Source organism: Lissotriton helveticus, chromosome 10 (genome assembly GCF_964261635.1).
Source record: "Lissotriton helveticus chromosome 10, aLisHel1.1, whole genome shotgun sequence".
NCBI classification, from domain to species: domain Eukaryota; kingdom Metazoa; phylum Chordata; class Amphibia; order Caudata; family Salamandridae; genus Lissotriton; species Lissotriton helveticus.
This window is the reverse complement of record NC_136071.1, coordinates 1154340806-1154355496: the sequence shown is the minus strand read 5'-3', so window position 1 is coordinate 1154355496 and position 14691 is coordinate 1154340806. Positions and strand designations below refer to the sequence as shown.

Sequence of the window (14691 nt, the reverse complement as noted above, 5' to 3'; positions counted from 1 at the left end):
AGATAAATCCCTTGATAATATGCCCATTATTTTTGGTTATATTTTTCAGATTATGCATCAGATGATGGATTATGTGGCAAATGCTGCTAATCCTTAACTATGCGTAAAATTCCGCAGCTCCAGTGGCCCTGCATACCAGCCCTCTCTTCCTTGCATCACTCTGTTCCAAAGGCAGATGCATGCATTTTATTTCCTTCCTGTTCTGGGGCGCAGGCAGTGCACATGAAAGAGGATCAGTTGTGGTGGCATTCCAGTTCACCAGCTACAATTAGTTTCCACATGCTCTAGTTGGTGGAATGTGGGAATGTGGACGCACAGATGAAGAACTATTAGCAAAATAAATTTGATTCTGTTTGAATTTTTTTATCTGGTTATTTTTATCTTTGGCAACCAGTTTTCTGTTTTTTTCTGTGTTTTACATATAGTACAGACAGAAATCTATTTTCCTATCTGTATCTATTTTTTAATATAGAGAAATACGGAAAAATAGGTATTCTTTTGCATAATTCACACTAGTGTCAGTTACTATGCAGACTCCTGTGGGGGGGTGGGGGGGAGGGGGGTAAAAATAGAAGCAAGGACCGTCAAAGTCAATAGGTCTTGCCTTTGAGACCTGTTCGTTTTGCCAATAGTTGTTTGCAATTCTGTACAGCATCCCCGATACTCTGCAGCATGGCTAAAAAGGGTTAAAAAGAAATAGCCCATGGTGTGTCTGGTTGCGGCATTTTCTAAGCATACACACCAGGTATGCGTGTGCCTGCAAAGTAATGCATGTGATTGTTCACTGGGGACCTTGAGTTATAGAATTCTGAAAAGGAACAAGGGTCCCTAATAAAATAAATTACAAAATTGGAGTGAATATTCTAGAAATGAAAATAACTCTCGGTTTTATGTGGTTTAGAAAATGTGCTCTGTGCTCAAACGTGATACACAGCTGGATATTGTGATAGTAGTGAATTACACAAGTGTTCATAACATCCGACCCTGGTGATAAAAAGTGATGAATTCCAAGGTTTGTAAAAACAAAGTCGATGTGGTTTTGATCCCTTAAGTCTATAGGACCATCATCAGTATTATAAAATGCCTGTATCCTGAGAGGGCATTGTTAGATTGTATCAGTAGCGGCTGGCAGGGAATGAGGGTGGAGGGGTCGGGGGTAATGGAGGGGAGGGGGTAGCGGTGGTGTTGGACAAAAACAAAATACCACTTACCGCTTCCGCCGGACGTGTCTCTCCTTCGATTCTACGGCGAGTCCTTGAACCAGGAAGCACCCAGGATACTCTAAGCCAATCACAATGGTGCAATGCAGCGTTGTGATTGGTCTGAGCGCCATGGATCGAGGCTCAGATGGGGGCTCGGGCCTGGGCATGTTCCCCACGAGGCTGTAATGCAGCCTGGTGGGGAAGATGCAAAGTGCGCATGACTGTTTGGCCAGCCCGAGAGGGCCAGCCAAGCAGTCATGCGCATTTGGAGGGTGCAAACCACTCCTCCCCTGTTATGCTATGTTATGAGATTTTACTAAGCTCACATTTCACCCGAAGGTCTCAAAGCGCTATCCTATCCCGAGAAACAGTGGAGGAGAAAGAAAGAGAGCAGGCAGGAAGAAGAGAACTCAGAAAAGCCAGGTTTTGAGAGCCTTACAAAATTTTCTATGGTCAGTCTCCACAAGTAGATGTAGAGGGAGTGAGTTCCATAGGGTGGGGGCAAGATGTGGAAAGAATCTACCGCCATTTCTGGCGGTGCGGATCTTGAAAGGGGTAAGAAGATGTGCCACTAGCCCCGCCCTAACCCAGCCCCAAGCCTATATTTCCTGCTCTAAGAGCAGTGGGGCGACGCTCCTGCGCCTTAGCGGAGGACCCGCCCCTGGATTGTATGATAGTCAAGAAAGTCCAAACTGCATTCTTTGCTTATAAATGCAGGTGCATTGAGGTCTGTTAATAACAAACAACTTGTAGAGTGATGGGGCTGAATAGTGTGGTCCTATACATCCAGAGGTCTGTAGTGGGCTTGGCAGTGAGAATCCCCTCAAGGGAAAGACCATGAATCTGGGTAGGATATGCAAATAATATAGGGGCATATTATCAAGAACGGCGTTACAATTATCGCCGCTTTAGCGGTGTCACCGAGAGAGCAATGTGGAGTCTGGGGGAGAAGCACACGCCTGAGAAACCAGAGCAGTGGAAGAAGCATACAAGGGTACGCACCTGACAGTGTGTGGGGTGGGGGGGAAGCACACTGTTAAAAGAGAGCAGCACAGACTGTGGCAACGGTGGAAAGCGACGCACGTAAGGGAGACAGCTGGAAAACACATGCACTCTCGTAGTGGAGTGCTTAAGCACAAAGTGGAAGGACACAAGTAACGTGGCCATGCTCCAGGGGAAGGAAAAACACAAGAAGAGGAAGTAAAGCCCACTTAAGCTAATGAATGAGACACAAGGAAATGAAAGGGACAATAACACCAACCAGTGGTGACCAATGGGGAGGTTCTAAGCCAGCAGTAAGTTAACAGCAGTGGTTTTCCGCGAATCAAGCGGCTTGCAGTGTCTGGTGGGTGAGAACTAAAATGGTTTCCTAATGAAGCTTAGATAATTACAGTTGTGCAGCTGTTCAAGCTACTCTTCAATGCAGATGTTTTCAGATGGGTGTATTATGTGGTGAATGGCTAAAACCTGTTGGACATTCAAACATAATTTAAATACATGTTTAAAATACACCATACAAATTTATTTTTACACTTAACACCAAATAAATATGGATAAATACAGATAAAATAAACAATAAATAAATATGGACAAATACATATAAAATGAGCCTAATAAGTAGGGATAACTACCGACGAAAATATATATTTTTTAAGTCAATAAACTGAGAGATCTTACCTAATGAAGTCTGATACTTTAAATCTAGGCTTTTTATTTAAACCTCAGCGTTCACCTTGTGTGTCCCACTTGATGGGTGTAAGCAGAACTTTCACATTTCCCGAGTCCACTTTTGTTCTAGTAATCCTGGAATTGCTGAGATAAGATTATTCTGGGATAAACAAGGCTCCAAGTACCAGAATCCTTGGAAATGGCCTGGGCTTGGCATGCCACTCAGATATGGACTGAGGGAGCTTGAGAGCTCTGGTAATGGCCGATGCCCAAACCCAGGTGATGCAAGCAGATGCATTAGAAACTCTAGTGCTGGCCAACTGGAGCACCCAGCAGGAAAGCCTGGTCTGCACTGTAATCGGATCGCTCTGTAGTGACTGAATAAAGTATTTGTCACAAATGAAGCATGACATACTGTTTGCACAGTATGGTGGGTCCACTTTTTCCATAACACGGGTTCCTTATGCTCAGCGCCACAGAAACGACCCCTCCCACCCACTTGCTCCATCAGCGCGTGAGCACTAGGTGGCCATTTTCTCTATTCTTTTCCACTTCTCTTTCTTTATTGAAAGTCCTGTCCCTTCAGTATTTTCACCACAGAGAGAACTGGGTGTCAAGAACAGGGTCAGCACTTTTGGACTGTGAGGTAAGGCAGCAGGCCTGTCTCTCTGGAGAGTGGCCTCAAGGTGCCGGTGACCGCTCCAGAAGGCAAATTCTCACTTTTCCTGCAGTGCACAAATTCCTCGAACCATTACTGCTCAAGGGTGTCACTGGGAAATAGGTGCAGAGGTTTTCAAATATCCCAATAGTGCTTAATTTGTAAAAAAAAAAAGAAAAAAGTTACTTACCAGGGCACTTGTCAGGAGGCCACCGCAGCTTGCACCGCCCATTGCCACGGTCACTGCTGCCAATCACAGCACCTACACAACTACTAACCAGCACACTGCTATAATTGCGACAATTCAGACTGTTCCAGGCCTCCAAAGCCGTAAGAACGGCTTGGGAGCAGGTATTACTTGCTTTTAATGTATATTGAATACAAAATCAGTTGTTCTGTTCATTTTTAAATTACACAAACAGCGCCGCCATGTGGCCGCTGTCATAAGTGCCGGTGCTGGTTATTAAGTTTGCCGAGCACTGGCCACCACCTGCTCAAATTAAACACTGTTGTAAAAGAGGTTAAAGGTCAGAGTTAAAACACCCAAGGTGATGGGAGTTCAGGCGAGATGCTGCTACATGCAGGGAGCTCGAAGAGGTGGTGGGGGGTGGGGGGGGCGGCAGGCTGGGCCAGTGACCCCTCTCCCCCCCCCAGGTCTCTCCGGCAGACTTTTTTTGACAGGTGATTGCTGCTACTGTAAACCTTCCAAAGGATTATAATAACATAATTACAGCAGCTCTTAAAACGCCACTCACTGGCCTTTTAGGCTATATTAGTACAGCCTGGGGGAAACATATTTCAGTAAGACATTCTAGCTGTAGAATGACATGGCGGACGGGGGTGGAGGAAGGGTACAAGCCAGTCAAGAATAAGCGAAGTTTGTGTTTTTAATGATTTCCAAGACAGTGGTGGCTCAGGCTGTGCGCACAGGCCCAGTAGTCTGAAATGTCACACAGCTGTGGGTGCTGTCTCCCACTTTGTCAGAAAACGAAATAATAGAATTGTGCCCACATTATATCGCAGGTCGTGCCAGTTCTGGCAGTCTTCTTGTGAGGACAGCACCCCTTTCTTTCTGGCATGTATGGGACAGTGTAGAGGTGCTTAGCTTCAAACTCATTTGACGTGAAGGCGCGTTTAGAGTCTTATTTTTGGAAAACGCGTTGTAATTTTTTAGGTGTGGCTTGACAGCGCAGCAAAACACACAAGATGATGGACGGAATGTTGCACAATGGCAAAACATTCACCCCCAGTCACAGATCTGGGTTTAATTCATGGTTATTTTGCTCACCAAGCCACCCCAGTTCAGACATGGCCATATGCAAATCAGTCTTGACCCTGTGCCTCATGGGAACAGTCCAGCCCGAACTGCCAAGCCATGTCTTCCCTGGATCAGAATCAAGCATCCTGGGACCGGTTTCTGACAGCGCAGCAGCCTGCATGACATAGTGTTACTAGTGCTTCTTAATACACATGTAGTGGCCTCTGGTTACTCCCAGAGAAGTCTTTTTCTCTACCTCCTGCTACTAGCTACGTAACATATCGTTCGCCTCCTTTGGGGTGCTTGCATTTCAATGCATGAGAGATTATTTTACATCACAAAAGTACTCGGAATCACCCCATAGATGCACTGTATACAGAAAGACGCCATTTTTGTTTTTTCAACACAGCAGGCTTTTGTAATGTTTTAGTCAGCCCTCAAAATGCGAGCCAGGGCTATTGGTTTTGCCAATGGTGGTTTAAATGTGAATTTATTCCTTGCCCTTTTCGAAACCAGCCAAGAAATACTTTCAAAGGTTAGCCTTCAATTTTCTTTTAGATATAAGGAATTTGTATTGCAATAAGACAGCATAGGGGCTAAAAATCGGTGTATTACTGCAACCGTGTCTTCTTTTCTGTGTTACAGATGCTCTTTTTTTAGTCCCTCTGGGTTTGGCCATCCAACCCAGACTATAGTAGAACATTCTTAGGTTTGGGATACAAACGTGCTCTGTTTCATCCTTCATACCACTGTGTTGATTCGTTTCTTCTTTTCTTTCAATATAGTATTGCTTTTTTGTTCTGTAAGATAACAGTTATTTTTATATGATACAATTTCCTCACATCACTCGTGAGCCGACACGTGTTTCGCTCTTAGGGCCAAATGTAGGTAATCACTATTTACCGATTCGTAAATACCGAATTTTTCCGATTCGGTATTTGAAAATTGGTAAATAGTATGTAGGTAAAAATTCAGTAAATATTACTGAATCGGTAATGTTCGGTATTACCGATTCGAGGTATTTACCGATTCGGTAATTCCCATTCATTCCTATGGGACTGGAGGCCCATAGGAATGAATGGGAAGCCATTCACTATTACCGATTCGGTAAATACCGAATCGGTAATAGGGGGAACACATCCAAGGGTGGCAGGGTGCCCTAAGGGCATGTATGTCTGCCACATGGCACATTTAAAAAAGCACATTGCTTTTTTAAAAGGTTTTTGATATTTACCACCAACTTGTAGTTGGTGGTAAATAACGAATCCTGAAATGAAAAATACACTCACTTGAGTGCCCCCTACATAGGATTTAAGGATTCGGTAATTTACCAATTCGGTATTTTAAGGATTCGGTAATTTACCGATTCCTTAAATTACCGAATCGGTAAATTACCGAATCCTTAAATCCTGCCACCTACTTTAGAAAAAGTTAAATACCGGTCGGTAACGGCATATTTACCGATTTGCAGCCGTTACCGACCGGCATTAAGCTACCTACATATGGCCCTTAGTGTTTGTTGGTCTGGTTGCCTTTGTGATCTCTGGTTCTGTTTCTGATAGTTGTCATCCTAGCAAGTGTTTCTGTTTCTGTCTAAAAGTGGTCTCTATGTAGATCGAGTCCAGAGGGCACAGCTGCCCACACCTCTGTCGTTCAGTCTGTTTTCACATGTGCCCTCTTGTGATGGCAGCTTTAAATCTAGACTTCTCTAGGTCCCTGTGTCCAAATGCATCGAAATGCTCACATTGGATTTTGTTTAGATACAGAGGAACTGTTTCCGGAAGTAAAATACCAATGTCGATTTTCGAACCCTGCTGCTTCCTGACATGACGTCACACTAAAGAGACATTAAATATATCTTTAGCTCTTTTGCTAACCCAGCCCCAAAAGCCTTCCCTGAATTCTGTGACTACAGGATATGTGGGGCTGCCTCCAGAAGGGTGGTCGGGCTAATAAGGATTCCTAGGGGGCGCTGCATGCCCCGCAGCCAGCCGGTGTCTGTCGTCTTGTTTGTAATTGTAATTGTATTCACAAATCTAAATCTAAATCTGGTATTTGTAAAGCGCAAACTACTCACCCCTAAGGGCCTCAAGGCGCTGGGGACCGTCGGGCAGAGTAAGTAAGTTATTGCCCAGAGTCACATGGTGCTGAGCTGAGTTGTCGCTTGTGTGGAGATCGAACCTTGAGCCCTGCACTTCTGAGTCTGCCGCTCTGGCCGCTGCACCACACCTCTCCCTATTCATACTACTCATGACAAGGTTTGACGTCAAAGGGAAGCTGTTTAGAGTGGAGGGGTTAGTACCAAATGCTGCCGCTTCCAGCCCTCCATCTCAGAAACCCCACAACATTTGAGTAATCTGCTCACACTATAAAACAATAGTCTTCTGTGATTTCTTAAAACTGGTCGAATGAGAACACACTTCTTGCAGTCCAAGATGGCCACTAGTTTCAGCCCGAATGGGCTATCCACCATGACTACCAGGGTAGGTGTTTTTGTTGGTGCTGCGTGATTGGTGACCTTGCAATATTACTAAATCAGAATTTAATACAGCCTCCCCTTGCAAGAAAACTTTATACACAATTAAGACATGGATGCTTACCTATTGGGGCTTTCACTTGTAAATGGGACGGACGAAAGGAAGGAACTTGCCCAGTTTGCAACAATATTAAAGAGGATGCAGTTCACATCTTATTCTTCTGCCCAGCCTATAGTATAATAAGGAGATGCTGGCTGGTACCGTTATGCAGAAGTCTCGGCCTAAGGCAATGTGTACAAGCTGTTAGAATTTTAAGATATGACACCTCCCCTCTTATTGTGTTTGCGGTTTCACGGGTTTTTACATGGAATGTGGCACAGAAGGCTCGCTTTAATGAATTGTGATTAATTGTGATGTTTGCTACCTCTCCCGTGATAACTTACTGTTTAATAATTTTTAATCCATGTATTTTTAATTATTTATTTATTTTATCTTGTGTATGTACACATTTTATCCGTGCTTTTATGGTCTATGACCGCAATAAAGTTATCAATGGCAAATCAGAATAAAACACCACATGTTTGTTACCTGCACTTGTGTAGCACACATTGTGCCACTGGTGTGGCTTTGTAACATTTTCAGAGGTATGGAGAACTTTCAATATGGGTATGGAGTTGCCAACACAAGCCAATGTCTAATTCCGCGTATGATGACGTGTGACAGATATTGTGTTATAATCCCGGTTAGGAGTCTGTGTTTTATTAATTGACTAGTGGGTGTAGGAAACACGTTGGAGGGCTTTGGCAAATACTTCGCTATCTTGAACATGGACGGGCAATAGAACTGCTAAGTAGGTGGAGATGTGCGTATATGTGTCTCTTGGTTGTGAATCCACTTGCTTCCCATGACTGTTGACTACTTCTTGTACTTGGGCAATGCTGGATGTGTGTTTGGAGTTCCATTGTGCGTCTGCCGTTGGATCTTAAGGGCTGATTACGACTTTGGAAGTATGGGAGCGGATCGCCAGATTAGGAGTTTTCTCCTGTTCTGGCGGACAGTCCTTTTGCGTTCCTACGGCAGTGCCTTTGAAACCGCAATGGGAACGCCAAAGCAAGTTCCGTCACAGCATGGACTGTTTAGGCCGTGCTGTGCTGGCACTAGGCAAGCATGCACACAAGGGAGCACGCCATGTGCCCCCCCATGCATGCATCCCAGTGTACAGGGTTTGGCAGTCCGTTGGACCGCCAAACTCGTAATCAGGCCATTAGTGTGTGTCACATCATGGTGGGATGTTACATACCTTTTCTTTGACGGATGTCTGCAAAGTGGTCTACCGCGTGTGCTCTGGTGGGAGATTTTGTGTGTGGACACCATTTCCGTAGCATTCAATGTCACATGGTGGTAGCTACTTGCGTTTGTCACTTGCCTCCAGGTATCTACATAGCACACACCTAGTGAGAGGGTAGCCAAGCTCTGTGTGGGTTACAGCAAATCAGCATGATCAGTCGGCTAAGTAATCCAGATGCCGACATGAGCCAAAGCTAGTCAACCATTTAAAGCCATGGATACTACTATACGAGATAAATTATGCCAGATAAGCAAAACAATTGGAATAGCGTTAAGAGTTGCTGACCTGAGTGGAATCTCTTACAAGGTTTGGTAGATTGACACCACCTCAGTGAGACTGCAAATTGGAGAGCAACATTGTTGGCCAATGCAGAATGTAATTATGCTTTTTAAGATCAGATTCCTCCACCTCCTCTGAGGCTGGAAGAGGCCAATTATGAGCAGCAGCTCATGCCCCAGCCCTCTTCTGGTACCAACCAACCAGGGGTAGCAATGGCAGTGTCAGGGGCTCTAAAGTCTAGCCAGGGATAGCAGCTGCCATTCATCCATGCACTGAACACACATCTACAAGGTGAGAATGGAAATCTTCAAATATGGGAATTTGTAGACACCATCCCCCAGATTCATCATGCTCCTCTTTTGCGAGTCCTTAATAGCGATTATTAAGGAATCGCTATTAAAGACTCGCAAAACGGGATTCATGTAGAAATCGCAAAATTTATTGCAATTTCTACTGCTTCCTTATTTGCGATTCGCTAATTGCTAATCGCAAATAAAGGAATGACTCCCCATTCATATGGGCCAAAGGCCCATAGGAATGAATGGAGAGTCATTCCTTTGCGAATCGCAAATAAGGAAGCGAATTCAAGGGTGCCAGGGTGTCCAAAGGACACCCTGTAGCACCCCTGAAATGGTGATTTACACTGGTGTTGCGCACACACATGTCCAAAGGACATGTGTGTGTGTAACTTCCAACTTAGAAAAATGCACTAAAGTGCATTTTTCTAAGTTTCCGCTATTTACCACGAAGTCAGACTTCGCGGTAAATAGCGGCCCAAAATTGCGAATTCGCAATTTCAAAATGGTTCATGAATTGCATTTAAGGAATCTCAAATAGAGATTCCTTAAATGCAATTCTTCGTAATATAGCGATTTCAAAATTTGCGACTTTTGCATTTGGGATGATGTATCCCAAATGCAAAAAAAGCGCTCGCAAAGGGCCAGATTCGCAGAATCTGGCCCTTTGCAAGCCGATATTTGCTTCATGAATCTGGCTGCATGCTTCTGCGTCTACCCCTTTGCCGCATTTACTGGGTCAGGAGTAGGCGGTAGCCATTTTCCTTAGCTGGCTACTGGGTCACAGAACTCTCTGGCGCCCCTTGACTTCACTCAGATGACAACCTAATCTATGACTGGAAACACTTGAAAGCCAATCCATTCTAGTTCCCCCGCTGAGGCCACTCCTACCTGGATGCGCTTGGCTACCTGCGGGTTTAATGGCTATGGAAATTCTCATTAACATTAACCAGTGGAAAGCCATGCCTTCTCCTGCAAGGAGATTCCATCCCTCTGCAAGAGCAGGGGCATAAAAAGCTTCAGCCCATTCAGAAAACATGCTTGTGCCCCGACAGAGTCCGGCAGCCCTCGCTGCATGCGCGACACCTAAGCGTGTCGCGTCGCACCCACTAGAATTCCGCACTCTCTCGCTGTCTGACCCGCGCGACCATTCGCGTGGGTTCCACAAAGATCAAGTGGGGGGACCATCATGCTTTGTGTTTGAGTGAGAAGAACATCCACTTACCCAGACCTCCAGAGTCCAGGTCAGGGTAGCAAACCCTACCCACCAGGTCCTTAAATGCTTGGCCACCAGATCAGTTTCGCCCTCGTTTGGATACATTGCGAGCCCGTTCGACAGACTTTTGATTAAGCCGCCTGCCCCTTGCCGTAGGAACTAGATACACCTTTAATATTTCATGAGGACCTCAGAGGTCAACGCGCTGCAAGATTCATGCGGCGGCCGCTTCATTAGCCGTAGGGAACAATCAGGATATGATGAGATGGGATTTGATCTCGCGCCCAGGTCTCATTGTTTAATGTCATTTCTTTTTTCTTCTCTCTTTTTGATTACAGGGCTTCTTCCGCAGGAGCATTCAGAAGAACATGATTTACACGTGTCACCGGGACAAGAACTGTGTCATTAATAAAGTCACCAGGAACCGCTGCCAGTACTGCCGGCTGCAGAGATGCTTTGAAGTGGGCATGTCCAAAGAATGTAAGTTGGAGGCATATGGACTATTTTTATTCCTTATATTGGTATGAATTACAGCACTTTCTCCTCCATGGATTCCAATGAGTACAAACATACGCCTCAGTGTTTTGACTCCACCTCCGAGCCACCCATCAACAAACTTCCAGAAATAGTGATATTGGCGTCATTGCCATGGGTGTTAATGGATGTATGATGTTACAACGCAGGCTATTACAACGCCCGCCTTTACAACGCGGTTTTTACATCGCAAACCTTTACAACACATAGCGCTTAGAGGTGCTGGATAGTGAAAAGTTACATTTTCTATTCCAACTCCAGTCCCCGTGGACACTAGGGAAGGTGTTGGATAGAAAATTAAACGTATTCCCTATCCTAGAGCGCCCCCCAGCGCAATGCGTTGTAATGGTTTGCGTTGTAATGACCGCGTTGTAATGGTAGTGCGTTGTAAAAGTTTCTTTGTAAAGGTTGTTCACCGCGTTAATACCACTATTGCCACCCAGCAGCCAGGCCACACTGCTTCTTGAGCCCTTCACTCTGCTGAATGTGGCAGGTAGGGTTGTCTCACTGGAAGCGCGTGACTTCATCGGTTGCATGTTTGAGGCCTTGGCTCTGAAGTCTCGTCCCCCCCTCTGATAGCCAACATGAGGAAGTGTTGCGGAAATGAGTCACTTGATGTAAGCACATAAGCCCCTCCTTGCATGATCTATTCTTGTTGACTAAAGTACTTCATGTCAAATGCAAGTGGGTCATATATACCGTGCAGTGCTTTGTAGTGCACCGTGGAGTCCATACCTGTTGTCACAGAGGCTCATTCAGTGCAAGACCGATTTGGTCCACAGCTTTTTACTCCTAAATGTCTAATTTCTCTCCTTTCATTATTATATTGGATAAAGCCGCCTTTGCAATATTTTATAAGGACATTTCAAGTCACTACGGAATTCCATTGACCTTTTAGTGGAACGAGTCTAAAGGTCATGTAATATCCTGTTAGGTCTAGTATAGGGTATTTTATTCTTTATAATACATGGTCATATCAGCTCCCATCCAGCGGTGTAGCCCGGTCAGCAAGACTGGGGGCCGGGGGAGGAGAGTGTCAGATTCCTCATCAATTACATAGGTTAAAATACATTATAAGAGAAGCAAAGCAGGAGGGGGGGGGGCTTAAGGAGCAGTAGGAAGGTAGAGGAGTGTGAATTGTGAGGGGTAATTATAACTCCATATTTTGTAAAATGGCAATTTTTAAGAACTTTAAAATAGAGACAAGAGGGAGTGTGTGTGTGTGTGTGTGTTTTTGTCTGGATATGTGGGTAAAAATCCCAAGTGAAATCCGACAAACACCTCACCATACCCAACTTAAAGCACCTGTTCCCAAATATTTACTACAGAATACATTTATTAGGGGGTGTAACACCCCAAACAACCCCTTCCATGAAGCTAGACCCCTGCTCCCATTGCCCAAACTCTTTTAAATCCACAGTCTCTTGGCCTTTCTTATGGAAGTGATATAGATATGTAGGATACATGCTGAATCTGTACTATGAAAAATAACATGCTAGTAATTTGAAATAAAAGTATATTTTAGGCAGTTGTACGCAAGTCAATTCTAAAACCCATAGTAGTCTACAATGTGAGATTATTCTTGCCTTTCATACTGTCTACTGACTACGCCAACCAGCAACGTGATGCCTCAACCCAATTGTAATAACATATTACAGTAGAGAAGGGATGTCATTTTCCTATTACAAGTGACTAGTATATTGACTGTAATAAGAAAACCAGAGACAGGTTTATGTACATTTGTATTATTTATTATTATTTGACGGAGTGCTTGCCCGCTTTCAACATTTGCATTTTAAGACTTTGCATGATCTTGAGTTGTAACCATAACAATCGCTTGATTAGGTTTTTCCATTAAGGCACAAGTACTTAAGCACATCTTCCAGCTATCAGAGGCTGTTAGTATTTTCTGCATCATGACCTTGTTTGCAAGATTAGTTACAACTGGAGAAAGGTTTTTATGTAGTGGTCCTGTTTTTTTATATATGTATTTATATATGGTTTATTCAACTCTCTCCAAGCAGGGCCTCCGACAAAGCCGGACTGGCTACTGGGTGTTTTAGTGGGCTGCCAAGCTGGGGGCCGATTTCACTGCGGTGGGGGCTGATTTTGTAAATGGGGACCTGCATGTACTTCTAAATAAAGAAAGCAAAACAAATGGTTTTAAAGCATACTTTAACCCCTTCCATGCTGCCGTCGTCCATTGGCCGACGGCAACACTACCTCGCTGGTGCTGCCGTCGGCCAATGGCCGACGCGGCCCCGCCTGTTTTGCGGAAGTGCTGCACTTCCGCAAAATCGCGGGCGCAGTGAAGGGGTTAAACCATTTGGTTTTGCATTGTTTACTTAGAAGTGCCCGGTAGCCTCTGAGCCCTTCACTTTTTTCCAGGTAAAGGACCCAAAGTACCTAAAGACAGTAATTGCTCAGTCTCACACATTAGAGACTAGTGGAAAGCTGGGATTAGCCATGTTGTTTCTTGGCTCTATAAACAACATACCCACTACATACAAAGCAGCATGTCCCATTTAGGTGGGAGATTACCAACTTTTACGCATAATATTGCTTAATTTTTTTAGGTTTCTCCTGTTTAGAAAACCATTAAGATCAGTACAAGTCAATGGGTAAAACAAATTCCCCATTCTTTTTCTAAATCTCCGGCTTCGCTGTTCTCAAATATTTCCATGTAGGTCAGTAGATCACGGGAAAACAGCCATTACATTGCATGCGTTACAACACATGCGATTACAAGGCGGTTGCTACAACGAGCGTGTTGTTGCATCGCATTACATTACAACGCAAGTCGTTACATTAACTTGCTGTAGGGGCCGCGCTAACATAGGGAATAGTATAATTTTCTATTCCAACACCTTCCCTACTGTTGCACACACTGGAGTTGGAATAGTAAATTATACTATTCCTAAGTCCAGCGTGCCCCTTACAGCAAGTCGATGTAACAACTTGCGTTGTAATGTACTGCGATGAACAACGCAGTCGTTGTAACAACCGCATTGTAATCTCATGCGTTGTAAACACATGCGATGTAAAAGTGTCCTCTTAATAGATCACATCTCTTCCTCTACATTATATAGTTCTGATGTGCTGGACTGTCAACGGATGGTTACCAAAGGTGTAGAGATTCTTTCCCAAAGCCCACTGCTTTCATCTTCCCTACCCTTACTTCAGTGATCCGGTTTGACCCAACAAAAATGGCCGCGACATGAGGCAGAAGTGTCATTTGTATCATTTCTAAAGAAAGAAAAAAGTACAGGTACCCAGGGTTTTTGTTGGCACCCTGTTGCTGCTGAGTACTGGTGTTTCTGAATACCAGGGCTGCCTGCCGGTCCTTTTTACCATTCTATGGTTTGGCTTGACAGCGCAGCTGTCGGCAGACAATTATGTGAGCATCACTAGAGAAGGGGCTTTGGCTCCACCCACATCATAGGAGCCAGGAGTACATGTTTTGATTGGCAGAAGTTGTGTGATTCCACAAAAAAGTGCTTGCCCTCCACACAGCTGTGATCTTTTTGTTTACTTATCCAGGTACTTGAGCTTGAACTCTCAGGGGGTCACGTATGACATTGTAATGCAACTAAATTAATTAATGTTGTTTTCCTGCTGCTTCAGCACAGATGTGAGGAGGGCAGTCATTAACCTACATGAATATCTATGCGTGGCACAGCGGCCAGGGTGCCTGACTCCGGGGTTCACGGTTCGATCGCCGGCGGCAGGTTAGCCCAGCACCATGTGACTCTGGG

At 44.6% G+C, this 14691-nt stretch overlaps 1 protein-coding gene across 1 annotated transcript in view; it reads left to right on the top strand.

The window, feature by feature from the left end:
* The window catches only part of RARB (retinoic acid receptor beta), a 419484-nt gene that overhangs the window by 156556 nt on the left and 248237 nt on the right, over positions 1–14691 (top strand). Inside the window, exon 3 of the mRNA XM_078663972.1 lies at positions 10741–10882. Coding sequence (XP_078520098.1) covers positions 10741–10882 — 142 coding nt within the window. The remainder of the gene's footprint in view (positions 1–10740; positions 10883–14691) is intronic.